This window comes from Saccopteryx bilineata, chromosome 7 (assembly GCF_036850765.1).
Source record: "Saccopteryx bilineata isolate mSacBil1 chromosome 7, mSacBil1_pri_phased_curated, whole genome shotgun sequence".
Classification (NCBI taxonomy): Eukaryota; Metazoa; Chordata; class Mammalia; order Chiroptera; family Emballonuridae; genus Saccopteryx; species Saccopteryx bilineata.
The window spans coordinates 44,425,752-44,450,404 of NC_089496.1; the positions used below are offsets into that span (position 1 = coordinate 44,425,752).

General features: G+C 36.7%; 1 protein-coding gene across 3 annotated transcripts in view; it reads right to left on the reverse strand.

Annotated features, from left to right (window-relative positions):
* SKAP2 (src kinase associated phosphoprotein 2) overlaps window positions 1–24,653 on the reverse strand; it is a 153,374-nt gene that overhangs the window by 118,250 nt on the left and 10,471 nt on the right. For all 3 annotated transcript variants that reach the window (XM_066239641.1, XM_066239640.1, XM_066239639.1), the window contains exon 4: window positions 16,555–16,662. In XM_066239641.1, coding sequence (XP_066095738.1) covers window positions 16,555–16,662 — 108 coding nt within the window. The remainder of the gene's footprint in view (window positions 1–16,554; window positions 16,663–24,653) is intronic.

Genomic DNA, 24,653 nt, shown 5'->3' on the forward strand with positions numbered 1-24,653 from the left:
CACGTTCTAGTCGATGAAAGAAATACGTGTATATTCCTTTTTCCCTAGGGTAAGATATTTTACTATTTTTATCTTAAAATATTATTTTTGCTAACCTTCTTTGGTGTTAAAGAAAGTAACGAGCATGTTCAAAATAGTAAAGTTTATAGGTGGGGCAGAGCTTTTGGAGACATTTAAACAAAATCACAGAAAAGCACATCTCTGAGATGAAATTACTTCTCTGATATAGTTTTTAAGTATGACACTATCTGTTTCTACATTTTAGATATGGAAAAGAACTAGATGGTTTTCAAATTATGTTAACCTTTTCTCTAGATCAGCAGTTTTCAACCTTTTCGTGTCATGGCACACATAAATTAATTACAAAATTCCTGCACACACCAAAAAACATAATTTTTTGCCAATCTGACAAAAAGATATTTTTTGTTTTGTATTTTTCTGAAGCTGGAAACGGGGAGAGACAGACTCCCGCATGTGCCGACCAGGATCCACCCGGCACGCCCACCAGGGGCGGATGCTCTGCCCACCAGGGGGCGATGCTCTGCCCCTCAGGGGCGTCACTCTGCCGCAACCAGAGCCACTCTAGCGCCTGGGGCAGAGGCCAAGGAGCCATCTCCAGTGCCTGGGCCATCTTTGCTCCAATGGAGCCTTGGCTGCGGGAGGGGAAGAGAGAGACAGAGAGGAAGGAGGGGGGGTGGAGAAGCAAATGGGCGCTTCTCCTATGTGCCCTGGCCGGGAATCGAACCCAGGTCCCCCGCACGCCAGGCCGACACTCTACCGCTGAGCCAACCGGCCAGGGCAAGAATATAATTTTGATATACAAAAAATAATAATAATAGTAATTACCTACCCTTTTTACTTCAATGAGACTATTTAAAAATCATGTGCTTATACTTGTACAGGATTTCTGGTACCAAGAATTAACCAATCAGACACAACCTTACTATGCAACGTGACCAATAGGATTAAATTCTATTACATGACCTATATATTTATGGTTCATGATATGGCATTCACACCAGACAGCTGATTTTCTGTTTGCTGTTGTCATTTTTTTATTTGACAATCTAAGGGAAGAAAGTTTTGGGCCCCTGACTAAATAGGTATTGCATGTTTTAAAAATCATTGTGACACACCAGTTGAAAATCACTGCTCTAGGTATTCTGAATGATAAGCTTTGAGGCTGAACCATTGCTTCAGAGCCCCCAAACTCAGAGACTGTTCTTGGGGCTGTCATATGAAAACATAATTATCTTACAATGACATTGGAATCTGAAAGTATATTTGTCAAGAAATGTGGATCTAGAAGTACTAAAATTCCTCCATTGTGAACATAAACTTAATATTTAAATTAAAACATGACTATCACTATGACCAATGATAAAGAGAAAAATATAGGACTCACCAATAAAACAACCAAAAATCAGAAGAGTACTAAGACTACAGTAATTGATTCTTTCTCTAACCCTAGACCAATGTTTCTAGCTGTGGTAAAGAACCAGTTTTCCCACAAGACATCACAAATTAGGACTTTTGTATTATACATATATCACATATTTGGATAATGCAGGAATAACAAAATGCTACAAACATTGCGAAGTGCTTATCCTCAACTTCTGTTGCAGATCAGTTACAAACAGATCACAGACATGGACCAGTCTGCAAACTATACATTAAATAGCGCTACTTAGATATTTCATATGGTTTCCTTGTGTCTCAGTTACCTTATCTGACAAGACTGCTCAGTTTAGTGACTGACACATAAAAAACATAAAACAAACAAACACATGCCCTTACAAAGAAGAGATAAATCAATTTTGAAAGCTAAAATTAGTAACCATTTTTCTAAGGTGATCATCCCAGCCTTCTTTAAAATCCCACCACCGTAACTATAGATGGGTGAAGTTTAGCCCAAAAAATCCAGAAAATCAACAAAATAATCTACTTAGTCTATATGTTCTCTGAAATAATTTGTTAAAGTAAAACTGACACGAAGAAGAGCTATGTGATCACACACACACACACACACACACACACACACACACAGTGGTACCCTGAGATACGAACAGACCAACATACAAATTTTTTTAAGATACGAGCTGCGACTTGGTCCGTGTTTTTGTTCGAGATCCGAGCAAAATTCCAAGATACGAGTTGTGATTCGGGAAGCTGCGGCTAGTTGGTGCATTGGCGCACAGGTCCAGTATCAGCAGTTTGATATACGAGTTGACTGACTTAAGAGCTCGGTTACAGAACGAATTAAATTTGTATCTCTCTCTCTCTCTCTCTCTCTCTCTATATATATATATATATATATATATATATATATATATGCAATAAACTTGACTGAATTTGCATTTCAAAAGGTCTTGGTGATCCTGTCAGAAATGAGAGGAGTGATATACGCAAGAACACAAAGCAGGGTTTCTTTTTTTCAATGATTTTAAAGGCTACAGAATTCCAGAGTTCACAGCAAGAAAATTACTTTTAGCCATGTGTTTAATCTTTTTAAAAATGGACTAAGCAACAATAATACTAAAGGTGGGCTAGGGCTACAATATGTCCTTGTTTTAATTAGTATATTAATCTCAATTCTTTAGAGTAAAGAAACTCAATATTTGGAGAAATAACTTAGCCTCAAGTTAAGAACACCTTAAGAATCTTTAGTTAGATAATTACTTTTCAGACATGACACCAAGAGCCCAAGCAACAAAAAATAGACATACTAGATTTTATCAAAATAAAGAAACTTTTGTGCTTCAAAAGATGCCAGCAAGAAAGTGAAATGACTTATTCCACATAGCCTAACACTCTCCAGGTCCATCCATGCTGTTGCAAAAGGTAAGATTCCCTTCTCTTTTATGGCACAGAAGTATCCCATTGTGCAAATGTATCACCTCTTTTTTATCCACTCACGGACTGATGAGCAGCTGGGCTGCTTCCAACTCCTGGCTATTATAAACAATGCTGTAATGCACACAGGGGTCCATGTATTCTTTTAAATTAGTGTTTCAGATTTCTTCAGATACATCACCAGAAGTGGGATCACTGAGTCATAAGGAAGTTCTATTTTTAACTTTTTGAGGAAACTCCATATACACAATATACAGATGATATATCATAAAATTATACACTTGAAACTTATAATTTTATTAACCAATGTCATCCCAATAAATTCAATAAAATTTTTTTTAAAAGGAAGTGAAATGACTATACACTAAACTGGGGAAAATATTTAAAAATCATGTATCTGATAAGAGACCGGTAACTAGAATATATAAAGAACTCTTAGAACTTAATAATAAAAAGACAGCCCAATTAAAAAATGGGAATGGGATTTGAGTAGGCATTCTCTGAAGAAGATATACAAATAGCCAATAAGCACATAAGAAGATGATGATCATCATTAGTCATTAGAATAATGCAAATCAAAACCACAAAAAGATACCACTGAACATTCAATAGGATGGCTAAAACAAAGACAGATAATAACAGTGATGTAAAACGATATGGGGAAATGGAAACCTTCACACATCGCTGGTGGGAATATAAAATCATGTAGCACTTTGGAAAACTATCTGACAATTACTCACAAAGTTAAACTTACAGTTGTCACATGACCCAGAAATTCCACCCCTAGGTACATACCCAAGAGAAATGGAAACTTATTCATACAAAAAACTGTCCATACATAGTCATAGCAGCATTATAATAATAACCAAAAAGAAGAAACAACTCAAAAATCCATCAACTGATGAATGAACAACAGCAAAAAAATGTGGTCTGTTCATACAGCTGAAGCACTCCTGGGATGTAAAAGGGGAAGAATTACTTGCTGATGCTACAACATGAACCTTGAAAACATTATACTGAGTAAAGAAGCCAGACACAAAAGGCCACCTAGCATGTGAGCCCATTCATATGAAATGTCCAGACTAGGCAAATCAAGAGACACAAAGTAGTTTCCTGGTTGCCCAGGCTCACAAGGAAAGGGGGGAGGGGGCCAAGTGGGGGATGAGGGGAGTGACTGTTCATGGCACAAGGTTCCTTTTTAAATTAAAATGTTCTAAAATTGATTGGGGTAGTGATTGTACAACTCTGCGAATATATTAAAAACTACTGAACTGTATACTTTAAATGGGTAAATCCTATGGTTATGTTAATTATACCTCAAAGCTATTATTGAGAAAGAATAAGAATCCCAGACTGCCTCCCAAACTGTTGATGAACTCTGCAAAATCAAAGTCATCCTTTAACTCAACAAATGCATATGTTCTCAAAAGCCATATAGTTCAGGAAGGTTTAACAAAGAAATTACTTTACTCTTAGCCCCAATTCTGTATTGGAAGCTGCTTCTCACATGTAGAGGAAATCCTCTGCAAGAAAATAACTTACCAAGTTGATTCTTATACCTTCCTTGCAGACATTTTCTTCTATCTATATTATCTATATTATTTTTAAACCTTTAGCACACTGTATTCAATTTTCCCTCAAGAACTGAAGAAAGACGCTTATATCAACTTTCAGCTCTGAGGATAAAACAGTTTGGTAAGCAGATACTAACGACTGCATTCTATGTTTAATCTTGTAAAAATAAAAACAATTTTGGGCCCTGGCCAGCTGGCTCAGCAGTAGAGCATCAACCCAGAGTGTGGAAGTCCCGGGTTTGAGTCCTGGCCAGGGCTCACAGGAGAAGCGCCCATCTGCTTCTCCACCCTTCCCCCCTTTCCTCCCTATTTCTCTCTTCCCCTCCCGCAGTCAAGGCTCCACTGGAGCAAAGTTTGCCCAGGCCCTGGGGATGGCTCCATGGCCTCTGCCTCAGGCGCCAGAATGGCTCCGTTTGCAGTGGAGCAACGGCCCAGATGGGCCGAGCATCACCCCCTGGTGGGCATGCCGGGTGGATCCCGGTAGGGCGCATGTGGGAGTCTATCTGCTTGCCGACCCCCACTTTTCACTTTGGAAATATTTTAAAAAACAAAACAAGAAAAACAATTTTTTCTACTTCAGGTTTGTTTATTAACAATTTATTTGCCCCTAATGACTTTCCAGCCAGCCCTGCATTTTGAGTTTTGTGTACTACTCTTCCTGTGTGGACCCGTTTTGTCTTCAAGGTCTTCAATGGGTCATTATCCCATTTGGCTCTTCAATGAGATTAATGAGACATTTATTGGTATCTTTGTTTCCTAATAATTTGGGGCCACTATTTCCCCCACCTTTTTCTAACATATAGCTGGCTTTATGAATCTTTTAATATAGTTCAAACTCTTTCAAATACTCTCAAAAGCCTGTTAATATTTTTGTCACTGGCTATTGAGCTCATACATAAAATGAGTGACTCCTTCCATGGGTTCATGATATCAATCCACGAAATTTTTCCATGTATAAAATTTCTTTCTTTTCATATTTTGCATCACTTATTCAATAGAGAAAAGCTAAGGCCCACAGAAATAGAATGGTATCTCGTTTGTAACCCAGGAACTGCCTGTATTATTTGGACTACCTTTGGTAGCTGGGAGCACAGTTATTCCCCAAGGATGATTCCAACAGATTATTGGAACACTTGTGAAATAGTTGTGAAAATGTTTTAGGATAAAGCAGTCTCTTGGTGTCATTAAAAAAGGGCCATAGACTGAATATCAACCTTTCCTCCTAAAAGTCCTCTTAGAATTTCTTTTTTGTTTCTAAAGAATAAAATCTTAATAACATTGGTAATCAAAACAGAGTACCTTCAATGGGCCAAGATTTTTGAGTAATTCCTAGCAACCGGATGACAGATAAAGCCAGCGCGATGAAGACATAGCAGAGGACACCACAGCCCATGAGAACAGCAAGAAGAATAAGTGTTAGCTTCCTAAAGGAGCCTCAGATGCTACACACAGAGTTATAGGATTGGTAGGTGGGGCGCTCATTAAAGAACTGGAATCAAAAGCAGCTAGAACCGTTGGGTCCATCCTCCAAAGAAGCTGACAGTAGAGGCATTTGTGCTCCAACCGAGTCCCAAACCCTGCTCTCTAAACAAAGTGCAGTAGTCACTCTGAGGGTCCTAGGTTGAGAGCTGAAGCAGAGCTTCAGACAGCTCCAGACTGCCCCCAACCCGTTCCAAACAAAGACAGAAGGGGTTAAAAACATGTAACTTGGAGTAAAACCCCTGTATAATATCCTACTTATTTTGACAACTGTGGGGAGGATTCCAGTCTGTCTCTTCTCTCCCCATTAAGCAAGCTTTGCCCACTTTACTCACAACCTCCAATCAGACCTCCCATTCAAAGGAAAAACCTTTCAGGATAACAGAAATTCAAAAGCAAAGGAACCCCACACAAGCTACCCACAAACAGTATCCAACTGGGTCCTGAACTCATGAACATGAATCAACAGCCAAGGTTCTTCAACAGTTGAGAAAAACAATATGCATGAATGAAAAAGGCCAATGTTTAAAAGTCAACTTGCAAATAATGCTGCAATTAACATAGGGGTGTATATATTCTTTTCATTTAGTGTTTGGAGTTTTCTGGGTAAATTCCCAGAAGCCAAATAGCTGGGTTATAAGGCATTTCCATTTTCATTTTTTTTTTTTGGTATTTTTCTGAAGCTGGAAACGGGGAGAGACAGTCAGACAGTCTCCCACATGCACCCGACCGGGATCCACCCGGCACGCCCACCAGGGGCGATGCTCTGCCCACCAGGGAACCAGAGCCACTCTAGCGCCTGGGGCAGAGGCCAAGGAGCCATCCCCAGCGCCCAGGCCATCTTTGCTCCAATGGAGCCTCGCTGTGAGAGGGGAAGAGACAGACAGAGAGGAAGGAGAGGGGGAGGGGTGGAGAGGCAGATGGGCACTTCTCCTGTGTGCCCTGGCCAGGAATCGAACCCGGGACTTCCGCACACCAGGCTGACGCTCTACCACTGAGTCAACCGGCCAGGGCCCATTTTCAATTTTTTGGGGTAACTCCATACTGCTTTCCACGGGGGCTGCACCAGTCTGCATTCCCACCAACAGTACACGAGGGTTCCCTTTCTCCATATCCTCACCAATACTTGTTTGTTGATTTACTGATGGTAGCTGTGGTACATTTACATGACAGAATACTACTTGGACATGAAAAATAAGAGGGAATCTTACTCCTTGCAACAGCATGGATGGACCTGGAGATCATTATGCTAAGTGAAATAAGCCAGTCAGAGAAAGACAAGTACCATGTGATTTCGCTCATATATAGAATCTAATAAACAAAATGGGCTAACAAGCAAAACAGAGACAGACTCATAGATAGAGAGCAGGCTGCGGGGTGGCGGGGCATGGAGGGATTGAGCAAAAGAGAAAACATTCACGGACAGAGGCAACAACGTGGCGATCGCTGGGAGCAGGTGACGGAGAAAGGTGGAGGAGGGTATGGGGGAAAGGTGACAGGAGACTTGGGGTGCTGAACACACAACACAGTGTACGATGATGTGTTGTGCAATGGTGCACCTTAAACCTGTAGAATTTCGTAAACCAGTATCACCCCAATAAATTCAATAAAAAGGACAAAATTCAACTTGTAGGCAAAGCACAGGAAACTTAGAATTAGAGAAGCAAATATAAGTATTATAGACCTCAACAATGCAAACATAATTTAACGAAATTGGAATGGAGGAGAGGGAAGAGAGATGAAAGGAAGGCTAGGTGCACTCATTTGCACACATTTTATAACGAAGAGTCACAGGCACTGTCTGAGGTTGGCATATTACATAATAAGAAGTATATTATGTAAGTCCAACGCAAACACAAGAACTAAACGTAAAATAACAAACAATCAGGAGGCAGAAGTGGGAGAGATGTGAGGAACCATCCTCCGAGACAATGTCAACAGATACTATTCAAGGTTGATCCACAGGAACCAAAAGCGTCCAGAGTTTTATGGTACCTACAGAAGAAACCGCAATAATGGCTGCCTCTGGGAAGAACACCTTAGGAATTGAGGTGGGGTAGAAAAGAGGCTTTTACTTTTTATTGAATATTTTGTTCTTTTTAATCATATGCCTATCTCTTGTAATTAGAAAAAAACTAGCCTAAGTTTATTTTTATTGATTTAAATTTATTGTGCTTACATAGATTCAAGTGTCCCACCGAAAACAACCCCCCACCCTGGTGTTCCCCTCCCCATCCCCTTTGCCCCCCCAACGCCCTCCCCCTTCCCTCCAGGATTTGTTGTCCTGCTCTCTATAACGCTGTGTTATATATATATATAATTTCACCATCTCTTTCCCTTCTCCGATCCCATCCTCTCCTCCCCTTTCCCTCTGTCGTTTTTCCCTCTGGTCCCTTTGATCCTGCCTCTGCCTCTATTCCATTTCTCAGTTCACATTATTCATTGGATTCCTCAAATGAGTGAGGTCATATGATATTTTTCTTTCTCTGCCTGGCTTATTTCACTTAACATAATAGTTTCCAGGTCCATCCATGTTGTCGCAAAAGGTAAGATCTCCTTCTTCCGCACAGCCACGTAGTATTCCATTGTGTATATGTACCACTGCTTTTTAATCCACTCGTCCACTGATGGACACTTGAGCTGTTTCCACATCTTGGCTGCTATGAACATGGGGGTGCATTCTTCTTTTGAATCAGTGATTTGGTGTTCTTAGAATATATTCCTAAAAGTGGGATGGCTGGGTAAAAAGGCAGTTCGATTTTTAATTTCTTGAGGAATCTCTATACTGTTTTCCACAGTGGCTGCACCAGTCTGCATTCCCACCAGCAGTGCAGGAGGGTTCCCTTTTCTCCACATCCTCTCCAGCATTTACTCTGTGTTGTTTTGTTGATAAGCGCCATTCTAACAGGTGTGAGGTGATTATCTCATTGTGGTTTTAATTTGATTTTCTCTAATGATTAGTGATGTTGAACATTTTTTCATATGCCTATTGGCCATCTGTATGTCTCTTTGGAGAAGTGTCTATACATTTCTTTTGCCCATTTTGGATTGGATTGTTTATCTTCCTGGTGTTGAGTTTTACAAGTTCTTTATAAATTTTGTTTATTAACCCCTTATCAGATGTATTGTCGAATATGTTCTCCCATTGTGTGGTTTGTCTTTTTATTCTGTTCTTATTGTCTTTAGCTGTGCAAAAGCTTTTTAGTTTGATATAGACCCATTTGTTCATCCTGTCCTTTATTTTACTTGCCCATGGAGATAAATCAGCATATATATTGCTGTAAGAGATGTCGGAGAGCTTACTGCTGCCTATGTTTTCTACTAAGATGTTTATGGTTTCACGACTTACATTTAAGTCTTTTATCCATTTTGAGTTTATTTTTAAAACTAGCCAAGTTTTAAGTAGCATAGCAGAGTAGGAACAAAGGAATTGAAGTTTGGTACTTATGAGTTGGATGTCCTGGTCTAGATATTTAAACAATTCTGAGGCTCGGTTTCCACAACAGCAAAATAGGGAAAATGTCTCCTGTACAGAGTAGTTTTGAACCAATTAGAGGAAACAACCTGATTCTGAAAGAATCTGATTAAGTGCTAGACTTCATTCTCAAATATGAATTAAAGATTGTTTAATCCTGTAGAGATGCCACCCCAGCCGCCAGCATAGCCGCTCGCCAGCGTTCACCTCTGGAAGTAGGATTCTCTTGGGGATCCTAGGCCAGGCTAGCACGTCTTCTTCTAAAATTAAATAGGTCAGTCCAGTGTCTTAACCCTTTGAGTAGTGAGTTTTTTTTCATGCTCACTGACCCGCAGGAGTGAGTTTTTTTTCAAAAAATTAAATTAGTTCATTAGTTTTATTAAATCATGTTTGTTTGATAACCAATTTATGGGAACAAAAACATACATTTGCCTTTTTTTTTTTTCTATAGTGAGAAGCAGGGAGGCAGAGAGACAGACTCCCACATGTGCCCGACCAGGATCCACCCGGCATGCCCACCAGGAGGCGATGCTCTGCCCATCTGGGCCATTGCTCTGTTGCAACCAAAGCCACTCTAGTGCCTGAGATGGAAGCCATAGAGCCATCCTCAGCGCCTGGGCCAACTATACTCCAATGGAGCCTCTGCTGTAGGAGAGGAAGAGAGAGAGAGAAAGGAGAGGAGGAAGGGTGAAGAAGCAGATAGGCGCTTCTCTTGTGTGCCCTGGCTAGGAATCGAAGCTGAGACCTCCACATGCCAGGGTGACGCTCTACCACTGAGCCAACTGGCTAGAGTTGCCTTTTTTTAATGTTGCCTTACACATGTACAATCGTACTCTGGATGGTCAGAAGGCACGAGGACGTACATGAATGTTCGTACTACTCAAAGGGTTAAAGAAGCTTTGCTTTTCGATTTTCAAACTCTCAATTCACTCTTTGGCTCAAGCAGGACTGACGTTGCAAAGAGGAAAAAGAACTGAAAACAGGAAGTTACACACTGAGACTTTACCCAAGAACTGTAGGTCAAAGCCACATATATATATATAGCAAAATAAGCCTGTCATGTGTCTAAATCTTATGAGATATGGTGCTCTGCGACAGCCAGAAACATCTTTACCACCAGCCTGGTGCTGATGCCTAAAGATCTTTGAGGGGGGCTTGAACTCCCTTGGGTTAAGGAGTAATTTATCAGAGCCTTTTTCGATGCACTTGACCCAGAGTTCTATTTGAGGAAAGAGGCTCTGAAAACAGGTTCAAAAAAGGAAAACTATCTGCAGAGAAGTCTTAGCAAAGGGCCGTATGCAGCCCAGGAAGTAACAATATCAGAGTGCTGAGTGACCACAGGAGAAGGCTTGAAGTGAAGGCAGGGGCACACATAAGGATTTTTTTACCCACTTCAAAGCATTGCCTGATGCCACTGGTCACACATTTGCACATGCAGCCCACGTGCAACAGCATGGTCTGGCTCACCCTCCTCATTCGCTGCAAGGACCAATAGGATACATGCCTCTAGAACAGGGCTTCTCAAACTTTAATGTGCATCTGGGGATGTTGTTAAAATGCTAATTCAGATTCAGCAGGTCCTGGGTGGAGACAGAGATTCAGTATTTCTGACAAGCTCCCAGGTGACAGGGATGCTGTTGGTCTGTCAACCACACCTGGGATAGAAAGGGGCAAGCAAACCCCTTCCTTATCAGCGCTATGTCCACTACTGTAAACCCGGGCTCTCATCAAAGCCCCCTGAACCAAAAGCAGCAGCATCCTAGCTGGGGAAGGGGCAAATAGAATAGTTCTGAAAGCAGAGCATGATCCTTGGAGTGGACAGACATGATGTCTAATTTCAGTTCTGCCATGCAGTAGCTACGTACGTGACCTTGGGCAAATCATTGAAATTTCTCTGTCCCTGAGTGAGAATCCCTAATGGTCAAATAGAGATAATACCTACCTCACAGAGAGGCTGCCAAGATGAAAAATAGATAATGTAGCAAAGCATTAAGCCCACTAGATGGTCTCTTTGCCTTAACTCACCTCCCTTCAAACTGCCAAGACAATCTCCTTCAAATTTGCAATCATCACATCAGTATATTGCCTCAGGAATATTTTAATGACTATGAAACAAAAGGTCAACTCCTTAACTTCACTAGGTTTTCAGCTCCTACTGCCCGCCACCCACCCACCTCTCAGAACCCTTCTACTTCCTATTCAACATCACTTCCGGTTATTATCTTGTCCAGGCAAACCACCTCTGGGCCACCATTAAATTCATGCTTCTCAATGGCCAGGTGTCTTTACTTATTCATATATACCTTTGTATCATAAAAACCTTTCACATCTGTGTACTTTATATCTCCAGTCATACACCATATTACCTGAATGTTAAAAGCATGTCTTCTACTTTTATGGTTTCCACAAATTATAACCCCTCACTTTTACCAAAGTATTTGAAGCTATGCTATAATCATTGTTCTTATATTGCTATAACACACACAAGCTGGTAATTAGTATACTGAAATAACAGAAAAGTAAAACAAAACCTCACAAATGCAACAATAACATATGCTATATACACAAAGATATGCACACATTGCAAAGTAATCTAAATTATCAGAATAAAATATAAAAATTTGATTTTAATTATCAACAGCCACATGATACCAGAGTAGAAAAGCACTTACCCTAAATGGTAAGCTGATGAAAGAACCTTTTTTCCTGATTTTAAACATTGTTTCATATTTTGCTGGAACCCAGAGACAAGTAAAGCATATCTATTATGTGGCTTTTACAAGAACTGACTAGTGCTACACCTAATTTTACCCCCAAAATATCTTCCTCAAGAGTTTGATGTGTAATGTGTAAAAATTTACCTATTAGATTTATGTGTGTGCGTGTGGCTGGGTTTATAGCTAAACTTCTTTTAGATGCATTGTGAGAGTTCATTATTTATTAGCATCTTGGACATAATCTTTTTAAAAGTAATTCTTTGAAATAAGTAATTTATCTGTTTTATAAATCAAAATTTTACACACTGGATTTCTTTTTAAAAAGTATACCAAAAAAGAAGGAAAAATCATTATTTACTATTATAAATTATGATCAAAATTATCTTTTTTTTTCCTTAATCTCCTAACTTTAAAAAATAGTTCCATTCCTAAACCAGGATTTTTTCACACAAACCTATGCCCTTGCAACATCCACAATTTTCAGTAACCTATGTTACTTGGGGATTTTTAGCTAGGAAGATACCAGGACAATAAATAACTGTTTTTTACCCCAATAAATTCAATAAAAATTAAAAAAAAATTTAATGACCATTTATCTCTTTAGCTTCACTTTAGGCTTCTTATATTCACACCCTAGAGGTTCCAGACTCTTATCCACAAAGTGATTATGGTCTAGGACTGAATCAGATTTGTAACAAATATCCACTGGGATCCTTCGACCTACCATCGACGAGCAGAGCCGATACGTCTTGTAGCTCACTAAACCCTTTCACTGCACCTCAGGGACTTTCCACAATGCTATATGGTTAGAAGCTTTCTTTCACAAATGATGAAAATGAATGAAAAATGTTTTCGGAATAGAAAAATGGATACCCAAGTCATTATATGGGCTCTAAAGGCAACCCTGCACCCTCCACCTTAGTGCCCAAACAAACATTCTAACATGTGCAATAAGGGATATTCTTCTTTAACATTTTGAGGTTCATTATCTCTAATTTTATCTGACCACTGGTATGCACCATTTATATTAAGATTTCAATATATCCAGATACACAATAGTGTAAAACTTCTAACAGTGATCTGTAATGGTCTAGAACACACCGTGATTTGTTTTAAAATTTCCAGAACAAATAAAACACAAAGCTAATAAATGAAACTTCCAATAAGTATGATTTTTTTATAAATATTACCATATCAAAATGAAACTAACAGCAGTCATGTAATCATGTATAAATAAAATACAGACTCTTGCTCTTTTTCTGGAAAGATAATTTAACATGTCATTTTTTTGTTTCTTGCTATTGGTCTTAAAATGTATTTCTCCTCAAAAAATATAAAGCATGTCCGAGAGAGAAGAAAAAATTACAAAGTACAATATTTTTAAAGCTACAAACTGTACAAAAACCTGCCACCATCTATGTTACAATTCTAGTCATCAATAAGGTACTTTTTTTCAATGCACCACTCAAAAATCAATTATATCAACTCTTTTGTATAAAGAAGCAGCACACCTTTCAGGCTACTAGTATTAATGAGTAGACATGACTATAGAATCCTCATCTGTTTCTCTGACAAAGCTGTGGCTACTCTAGTCTCTCATTGAAATTCCATTAATCTGGTGTACCAAGGTCCAATGCGAAAATCAAAACTCCATCTAACCCTTTATCAGCTCACAATAACCTACAAGTGAACTCTGCCTGTTAGCATGCAGCAAGTTATGATTTTGCTATCAATCAGGCAGTTGGCCAATAAAAAAAAAAAAAAAAAGGCAAGCTGGAACAGCGTGTCTGGCTGGGTTGGGAGACTTTGTTTTTGTTTTTTGTTTTCATCCCCTTTTGATTTCTATAGGGTGTCTGGACCTTGTGAGATTATGCATTATTCTCCTTGGCTATGATTTAATTGCTACCAGCAATCAAGTGAAAGCATCACTGAAGTGTGCTTGAATTTCATTAGAAGATATAACTTATGCTACTTTCCTACAGTACCTAATAAACCATAAAGAAACCAAAACACATATGGCTTGAGGGAATAACTGGAAAATTAGGTAGCCATTTGGGAGCTGAGTGAACTTTTGAACCAGAGAAACAGAGAAAAAGAAATATGAAAGGAAAAGACAGACTTAGAATGCACACAGAGATGTGCGGGCTTGACCTTCTCAGTACCTTGAAAATTATATTAGCATTATGAAAAATACATATCATGTTTAGAGGTTATCATCCATCAACATTCAGAAAGTTTGTTAGTGCCTACCATAAGGTAAAAGTCAAAAGGACAAAACAACAATCTGATTTGACAAAAGGCCTTTTGGTGACCTGTGCTAATTTAGTTATACTTATAGTTAAATGCATTAACTTTTTATAATTAATATATCATTAGACTGAGATCATATAATGAAGGAAAATTGATTCAGCAAAGGAAAGAGGACACATTCAAATCTAAGTTTCAGGGAGAAAAACTGGTATAATTATATGAAGTTTTAGAGTAGAAATTAAAAGTCTAAATGGTGGTTTTAAAATTAGTTTATAATATTTTCAGAAGAAAATGTAAAACTGTCAAAAATGGTATTACTTATATACCAAAAATGAATAATACTAAAAGTTACATTTTCAATCTGCTTAAAAATTGCTTACATAAACACTAATAAAAATACACCAATATTTAACAAGACATTTAATGTTATATCTTATTAAATAATATTTGAAAATTGTTAAGGTAACCATTTAACAATAGATTTTTTCATGCTATTAATGTATCTCCTGTATATTTGGTTATGAAATAAACACAAGTTATTTATTCATTGAAGAAGAAAACAATGATCATGTATGTGTCCTATAATTTAATAACAATTCACTTTGTCTAACGCAGCACTGGCTATCACGGTATTTAATTGTTGGGTTTCTTAGGTTGCACTATTTTTAAAAATGCATATAATGTTCTCTTGTACATCAAAATATTTATACTATTTTGAAAAACACTGAGTATATATGTTCTATGAATATATTACACACATACACACACACACACACTCTCTCTCTCTCTCTCTCTCTCTCTCTCCTGAGGATAAATATTGTCTCTATTTATGTAATCATACACACATACTCATTTCAATCTACCAGTATTTTACAGAGACTCAAAACAAATCATTGTAATATATCTAAAATATAGTTCAACTCAAATAATGCATTGTTTTGCCTGAAAGTATTAATTTATCAATTATAAAACATTTTCTAGTAGAAATGGTTTTGAAGATAAGGTTAGAAAGGGTAATGCTATGTTTCAGTAGCAAGTGTGGTCGAAGAAAAGTGTACATCTTCTCAAAAAATAAAAAATACAAGAGAAAAAATATCCCTTCCTTTAAAAATAGAAATTAAATATTTGCCAAAATGTAAAATTCAACATAAAACGAATGATTATTATTGCTACACATTGCACAAAGTTCTGAATATAAAGAAAAGATTGTGTTGTTCTGAATCAGTGGTTAGAATGTTTATCACTTATGCATGTACTTGACTTATCCCTGTTCTGCAATAGACATAATTTTATACCTCATAAAAGCAATTTATGTTTCCAAAGGGAATAATCTGGGTAACATAAAATGTGAAGTGCTCTGTTGCAGGAAGCATATTTTCATTCAGCAATTGTATTTAGAGATGGAACTGCACAGTTTGATCATCATATAGTAGCAGAAGGCATTATTCATTTCTATGTCTATGTGAAACTTTAGATGCCACAAATTAATATGCATGGCTAATTTATCGATACACGTTCTTAATTTATAAATACACATCACCCTGACAGGGTCTCTATAACGCAGATGCACTCAACTGGCTACAATAGAGAAGGTACCCACTCCATGCAAAACAAGTTCCATAACTTTGGCAAGTTTTTAAAAATTACTAAGAGATAAACAGTCAACTGTAGAGCCAATTCAATTAATACAAAGGACTATAATATTACTTCATAATGTGGGCCATTTTTAGGTGACAATCAGAAAAATGAAAAATGGGCATTATAAGAAGCATTTGATGAAAACCTATCTCAATGTGAGAAGGCAATGTAGGAATAATTAATTTAATACTTTATGAACTAATTAAGTATGAAGTTTTCAGGGAAAAAAGAGATCAAAAACCTTTTTCATTATTTATAAAATAATACAAGCTATTAGTAGCATAATAAAATTAAGCAAGAATCTGATCATATTAAATTAACCCACAAACTTACTAATAATATTCATACGATGAGGCAAGCACTCTTCTAAAAACGTCTGGTAAAGAGAATTTCCTGGGAGACGAAGGAACTACATTCTTAGGAAAACCACTAGAGAGAGCTCTTCTGTTCCTTAAAAGGTTTTGGTAAAGGTAAGTTAACTGAAGCCTCCACATGTATCTGCTCTACACAGTGCATTGTTTAGTGTTTGAGCGCCAAGAGGTACATTCTACGGGAAAACATCACGTACCGTCAGAGGGGCCTTCGTCGTCCTTATCGTATCTGTCTGAGGCTAATGAAATAGTGTCTGGAGGCCCAGAAAAAGGGTCATCGTATTCTTCACCGTCGTCTGCATCACCTATAAAAGAAGTGGAGAAAAGCCTTTTATACTTAAGCTATCTTTAAAAAATCTTACTTTGTCTACTAACTTCCATCACTGTTATAAAAAGAAACAAAGAAAACTTCTTGAGCTGTAAAAACAGGTCCTATTTGAATGTATACCGTAACTTCGATAAAGAAAGCGTTTTTGGAGGTCAGTATACAACCGCTTATTTCTGGTACAAAAGGATACAAGTTCCAAAACAATGAATGTGTCTACAAAAAAAGGTAGAAGCAGGATAAAACAAAATGTGCATCCAAAATAAACAAACAAATGAAACTGAAATAATGATAACAATAACAAAAAAAAACCATGGAAATCACAACAGAGAAATTATTCAATTTACCTATCCATTTACCTACTCACTATTTGAAAAAATATGATGAGCAATTGATAATTCACAGCCATATAAATATTTTGTCCTTTCATTAAAAATCACAAGTTAACATTTAAAATGATGAGATATCACTAGATGGAAATTGAAGGTATCTAATTTGTAAACAGCCTTGTTTATATTTAGAAGGTTTGTATAAGTTATATAAGGTAGCTTTTTCCCATACAGGATTCCTGCTCTATAAAATGCAACTTTTCAATCTACTGTAAAATATTCTAGCCAGTTTTAGTGTTCTAGCTAGCTTTCCACATGATTTCCAAATCCTAGGTTGATTGGTTCTTTTGTTGGTTGGTTGGGTTGAAGTCATTGAATCCCCACAATTAAACTTTGTGGTTTGGGTTTTTCCCACATACTCATTTAGAATACTTTTTTTTTTTAAGAAAAGAAATGTTTCAGATATTTGTTGGCCCAGTTATATATAAACACTCTTTTCTCACCCATATTCAATGACAAAGAAAAGTATATACTTAATACTATATCAACTATCTGTTAACAGTTCTAGTTTTCTGTTAACAATTCTTTTTTTTTTTTTTAATTTTTTTTATTTATTCATTTTAGAGAGGAGAGAGAAAGGGAGACAGAGAGGGAGAGAGAGAGGAGAGAGAGACAGAGAGAGAAGGTGGGGAGGAGCTAGAAACATCAACTCCCATATGTGCCTTGACCAGGCAAGCCCAGGGTTTCGAACCGGCGACCTCAGCATTTCCAGGTCGACGCTTTATCCACTGCGCCACCACAGGTCAGGCAACAATTCAAGAGAAAACCAGCCACTTTAGGAATTCGCCAGAAACCCTGGTGGAACTCTCCACAGGAGCCCCAGAGCACCTGCAGAGCTACTTCTGGACCATGGTTGTTGACAAGACCCAAGTCAAAGCCACTAGTTGCTCCCAAAGTATATCTGCATCCTCTGATATCCATTTTGCAGGTAGCACCCTATTTCTCACCAAATTTTTGGTAGAGAAAATAGCCTCTTTCAAGACAACACTGTCAAAGTAACTCGAAAATCAATATCCATCTCTATTTCCTTCTAATGTCGACATTCCATCAGCATTTGTCATCCTTATCCTGGAAGTAAAAATAATCTCCCATCAAGACAATAAGAGCAGAATATAGAGATGACAATGTATTGTCCTAGGTGAATCCACCACCAGGTGCACCATACATAATGTTTCTTTCCCAGTGAAAATCGCAAGGAACACATACAAATACTAGTCATTCTTTAGGTCTTAATTTCTCTTTCTTACAGGATGTTCAAAGTATTTTTCAGAACATCCAGTGATCCCTTACAATAGTTCTTTTACAGAAAAGAACAGTGCTCTGATTTTAAACATGAAGTAGGAGAAGACCTCAGAAAGAGCTGGTGAAAATATGTCTGAATGTGGAATGACAGCTCAGGAAATACGTGGTGATAAAGACCACAAAGTTCTCAATTGCTTTTAGTTGCTAGAGTAGTCTTACAGTCATAATAAAATAAGAATTCTTATAATATGATTTTCTAAAGCTATTTCATAACATGAGCTATTAATAAATCTTGCTGTGAAAAAAAGTATTAGGATTCTTCAAACACATCACCAGAACTTAGCACTTAAGCATAGTATGCTATGATGAATATAAAAATACAACACTAAAACCAATGAATATATAGAAAGGATTAGGAAAAATACTTATATGCTTGAGTTTAAGTCTATTAAACTCTACATGGAAATAAACTGAAAAGAAATAAAACTTAAAAAGTTCTGAAAATCAGAATTTGTTATCTTTCAATAATATCCATTATATATTATATGTGTATATCTATGCATATACATACCTGTTCACACAGCAAAAAATAAGTACTAAAGCTTAAATACAGTAATATTTAATATGAATTATGAATATTCTAAACAAATTGGTCAATGATATGTTAAAGACCTTTGTGAGTTTTTTAATTAAAAAAAATTTTGGATTATATATTAAAGTAAAATTGTCTTAAACTTAACCCATTCTAAGGACTGCAGCTCATTTCCAAAGTTTTTTTAAAACAAAATCAGTGTGTTATTTATATTTATCTAAGATAATATAAATTAAGTGTTGCTTCTGAATTCATGTCTTCCCCCCACCCTTGCCTTTTCTTGAATTAACTCAGAAAGTAAAGAATTCCGAATCTCTCTGTTTGTATAGGGTTATTCCCTTTTTAACCTGCATTAAGGTGAAAGGACACATTATTTTTCAAAATGGTCTTCCTCATTCTCCTTCTGTTCCAGAGATGATCCATCCCCCTCTCCCTCCTCCCCAATTGCTTTTTCCATCCCAAGAAAGAGCTGCTGTATTATAAGGAGCTTTATTTCAACACAGGGGTCGCTGTTGAGTAGTGTAAGGTATTTTTCTCCCCAGGGGCTGAGTATTTGCAGCTATACCTGCAGGTTTCTATAAATTAAAAGGAGAATGTTCAACTTGTGTTTATGTAATAGAAAACTGAACTCCAAAGCAACCATGGGCATCAGGTAAACGTATCCAATACAATTTACAGACATAATTGAAAGCATTACAGCCTAATCAGACATCTAAAAGAAAAGCATGCTCAAATGTCTACAAAATCATTAGTTGGCAGCCATTCTATTACAATCACACATAATGTCAGTGGTGCCTTGAGCCTGTGCCAGTGACAACAGCATAAATTTTGCATCTCATTTCAGTGGTCATAAAATTAATGATCAGTTTAAAAATACTTCTTTGTAAAAGTTATTACACAAAGAAAAGACATGAATGTGTCCCTGTTATGTACTCACAAGGATAATTATGGTGTTGCTGCTCATTAATACTGTTTCTTGTTTCCCTAGAAAAGCATTTGATTTATCCCACAACTTTTAAAAGTTTAATTAACGATACAAAGTTAACAGTCTAAAAGACAATGATCCAAGGCTTCTCATATTCAGTGGCAACTAAAATATCACAGAAAAACCAAAGCTTAATTGTACCACAGCAACATATTTCTCTGAAAAACATTTTAAAATTTGTAATAGTTGGGTTTGAATCACTGTTATATGTTCTATTTTATATGGCTCATTACCAATTAACATATTCCTAAATGCCTAGAGTTGAAGCCCAACAACAATGGAATAGTCACTACAGAAGTTGATTTAACCAACTTACTGCCTGTTTTGTCAAATACAGTCTTATTTTAAACATAATCAGGTAAACATTAAGCTAAATAATATACCTAAAATTCAGATATAACCATTTCCTCTTTGAGAGCATGAAAGACAAACTCGAGGGCAGGGAAGAATTACTTCAGTGAAAACAAATTAATTTCTAATTCCCTACTCAGTTCATTTGTCCAAACTAATTTCAGAAGTAATAAAATACAGCTAAATAGACAGCACTACTCATCTAGCTTGTCATTTCTTAAGGGAATCTGTAGTTTAATTCTTAAAGCGTGGGGAGATTTAGGTCAACAAAAACAAGAAGATTCTCTTCATAACTCTTCTACCATAGGAACACTAATTTAGAGTGTGCAAATATGAAACAGAGTTTTAAAATAAGGATACCATTTCTCAAGCACTACCTCTGCAATATATTTCTTCTACTACAAACCCTAAAACCTCAAATATACTTAACAACAGTTGTTCAAAGCCAGAGGTGGAGGGGTGGGGAGAGGGCCGCCAGGTACCTGCTCAGATTTCACTGAGGAGCTAACTTCCAGCAGAGCACACCCGATGTTAGGGAAGGTAAAAGTAAGTAAATGCCATCCAGACTTCTGACTTTTCTGCTGTCCTTCAGAAATCCATCAGGACAAACTAAAATGGGCCCCTTCTTACCTACCAGTCCAGATATTTTAAAAAGTAGTACTAGACTAAATAGGAGGATCACATTAAGATCTATATATGTCTAACCAATATATTGTATACCAAAAACTAATATAATATTAAATGTCAACTGTAACTAAAAGATTTTTAAAAATTAAGACCATTTTTTTGTATTAAAAAGTGGTTTAGTCCATTAATAAACCTCATTATATAAATGAGGTCAACAAAAACTACTTTCTAAGTAAATCTATGTATTTTAACAATAGCAATAGAGTCCTAAGGACAAAATCTATTAAAAATTTTTTAATTAGAGAAAAATATTTTAAAGGAGAAAATGAGAGCTTTCTAGCTATGGCATCTAAAGGGAATTGAAAGCAATAGATTCACGTTTCTAAAGTACTAATATTTTACAAATTTGAAAAATTGTCTCATGTGAATACATATGTCCTTCTTTTAATAATTTATGACTTCCTCAAAAGCTATTTGAAAACTGAATTATAAATCAATATTTACTTAAATCCTCTTGATAAATGAAGTTGAATCTGAGAACATAACATTTAGTGAACACCTGCTATGTGTCATGCATAGGCATCTTCACTTTATCGCAATCATTCTATAGAGAAAATAACCATACCTAAATCATCACTGGAATAAAACAAGACTAACATAAGGGTAAGATACAACTACAAGGAAGGCTTTTTTATCATGTACCTAAAATATATTACAAAATTATATTTTATATTCAGTCAATAACCATATTCACTGAACTAGTAATATATTTTCATTACAAAAATAATTATTTCAGGGCATATTTAAGAGACCTATGGCCTTGTCAGGTGACACAGAACAAATTCTAAAATAATCATAATTCTATTCTTAAAAGAACTCTAAAATGTGCATAATCCTAATGCATTAGGCTTATATTCATATGTACTGTACTTTATATTACTAGGCTATATAGCAACTAGGAATAGGAAGTTAGGTTTAGTTTGTTATTCTGTCATGTACAATATCTGAGGGATACAAGAAGGTATTCTCTATTCTAAAAGGCAATATTTCAAATAAATAATAGGGACTAGACTGAGCAAGATGGGTCCTAGTTGCTTATATTCAAATCTTTCTTATGTACAAGCAAAATTAAGGAATTTAGAAAACCAACTGATCATTTATTCTAAAAGTCACAATTTGTCAGACCTCCTCAATGGGTAATCTAGACTTCAGGATAGGAAGAGATAAAAATGAGGACCTTAGGAAATTAAAGAAATAAAAAAAAAAAGTTAAGACCACAGCTTGCTATGGAAATGAACAGAAACAGCAAGTAGAAAATTAACATAATGGACAAGCTTCAACATCTAGGAGCCACTTTAGTAATACTTCTTACAATACCAACTATTCTCATTCAAAAAAATAAAATTTAAAAAATGTGTAATCATCTAAGATCTATGCAGCTTGGGGTCTGAAACAGTTTTAAGAACTAAAATATTGCAAACTATAAGTTCTGTATTGTTCTATCTTACTATGGGGATGGTGTCTATCGTGTAAGGGAGAAGGGAAGGCAGGAGGGAAGTAAGGAAGGCTAGTAGATAGCTGTGTGCCTCAGAGAAACTAACAGCTCACTTAATAGAAATAGAAATGAATGAATCGGAACTAATTTGTTTTATTTAGGAACTCACTACCTGGTCCTTTTTTCTCCCACAATGATATTAAGATAATAATTAACTGTCATTTGAAAAGGATAAAGTATGTAAAACAAGTGAGAAGTCCAAAGGTAAAAAGAAGGAAAACAGCCCCTGTTCACTTCACTGTGACCCCATATTGACCTGAGAGCGAGAGGGGGAAAGAGAAAGAACAAAAAAACAGCCAACAGGATTCTGCCCAGGTCTCCTCGGACGGAGACAATCCAAACCCCAGGGGGAAAACGGAAGGGGGAAAAAGCAGCACCATCACAACACACGTGGATGTAAGGAATTTACTCAACAGAGAATCTGGTTATTAAGAAATTCCTATTTTTGAAAAAAAAAATGTATCTTATATTACTACTTTGCAACAATTAAGTGTGCGCTACCTACTACTGTTTACTATTCCTAACAAACTACAGGAATGGTCCTTCTAGAACAAAGCTGAATATACTTCGAGGATAAAATGGCATAAAATTACTCAGCTTCTCCTTCCCTCCAAGGTATACATCTAATTTACCCACAGACTCGCTTCTGAACAGGCACTCTTAGTGATTAGTTAACTCGATACAGCAGTATTGAACCACATATGACATTCAGAGGAAAATTATTATGGGGAATCTCTGAATTCTGTGTTGTTTGAACTCTTATTCTAGGCTCATTTTTCAGTTTCTATCAAATACTAAATAACCTTCCATTCTCTTTAGAGACAATGAATGTATCTCAGTAATGTAATTTTAATATCTACACACCTGAACAAATCCTAAACCAGAATACCAAAGGGAAAGTTTCTACCCTATTTATTATTGAATCACGTGCAATCATACAATGACTTCATATTATCATGCTTTCTTAGTTTAAATTATTTTTAATATATAAATAAGTCACAATGAGAGTGTGATAAATAATCCCTAGTACAAAATACACCTTTTAAGAAGAGAGGCAAAATCGACTATTCCTCTTTAAATAGTACAGTGTATAAAAGTTATAACTAAAATGTATACATTTATTATTTCTATATTTGATTAAGCAAAATGCAACATCATTAAACCCACAGTTTAGGGTTTGTTATAGAATAAAAAAGTGAGTATTTGTGGGAAGGAGGAATTTCCCCATTCTTTCATGGTGTTAAAAAAATTAATATGGAAAAAAAATCTCATTCTCTCAATCGCAACAATCTTGATGATTTAATATGAAAAGTACTGTTTGATTCTAGGCTTGTCAGGCTAAGTACTTGGTTTACTGAAACTGTCACTACTCTCACTTATCAGCTGGCAGAGATAGGGATTACTCTGTGGTATCTGCTAAACCCCGTTAGAAGATGTCACACTGTTTTCCCCCAAATGTGGATCCTAGCTCCATGTAGGTTAAGTGACCTCGTGTTGTGACCCTCATACCAGCATTCACAAGATTCAGGTCGCGACCTGTGAATTAGCATCATGCGAGTAAGGGTCATACCTAGTTTCCCTTACAGAACTGAAGACATGAAAAAGCAGGAACTTCCTACACCTTTCCTGATCTGGTTTCCAGTGTGCTAAGCAGCTGTCTCTCAAATCTAAAGGGAGACAATCAGGTGGCCGAGCACCCTCACATATTTCAAAAAAAAAGAAAGAAACTGAATTCCTGTCTTTAAATATATCTATGGCATACATTTATTCATGTCAAAAGGATAAGAAAAACCAGCACTTGAAAAAGATTTTATTCATGTTCGCAACAAAAATTGACCCTGTTTTAAAAATAAATATCCTTAAAGAACATTATGCATTCCCAGCCACGGGGCCTCGTGCTCCGTCACCACCATGGAGTCAGCCCAGCAGCTTTGAATGGTGTTGGGTTGGTAACTCGCCTCTGCTTTGCTAAATTATTCCATGTGTAACTGCAAGTGTACACCTTTCCTAACCAATTTCTGCTACAGTGTACTCTCAGACACATCAAACCTAAGAACGTTAAACAGACAATTTCTTCATCAGAAGATTGCGCACATAGATACTGCATATGCTTTTTAATTTTTTTCTCAGCAGGGGGAGCTAGCACTCCCATCTTGAAAGTCTAAGTATACAAGTCAGATATTTTTAATGTGATCAGCTAACACATACTAAAATGTGATAGTTGGAATCA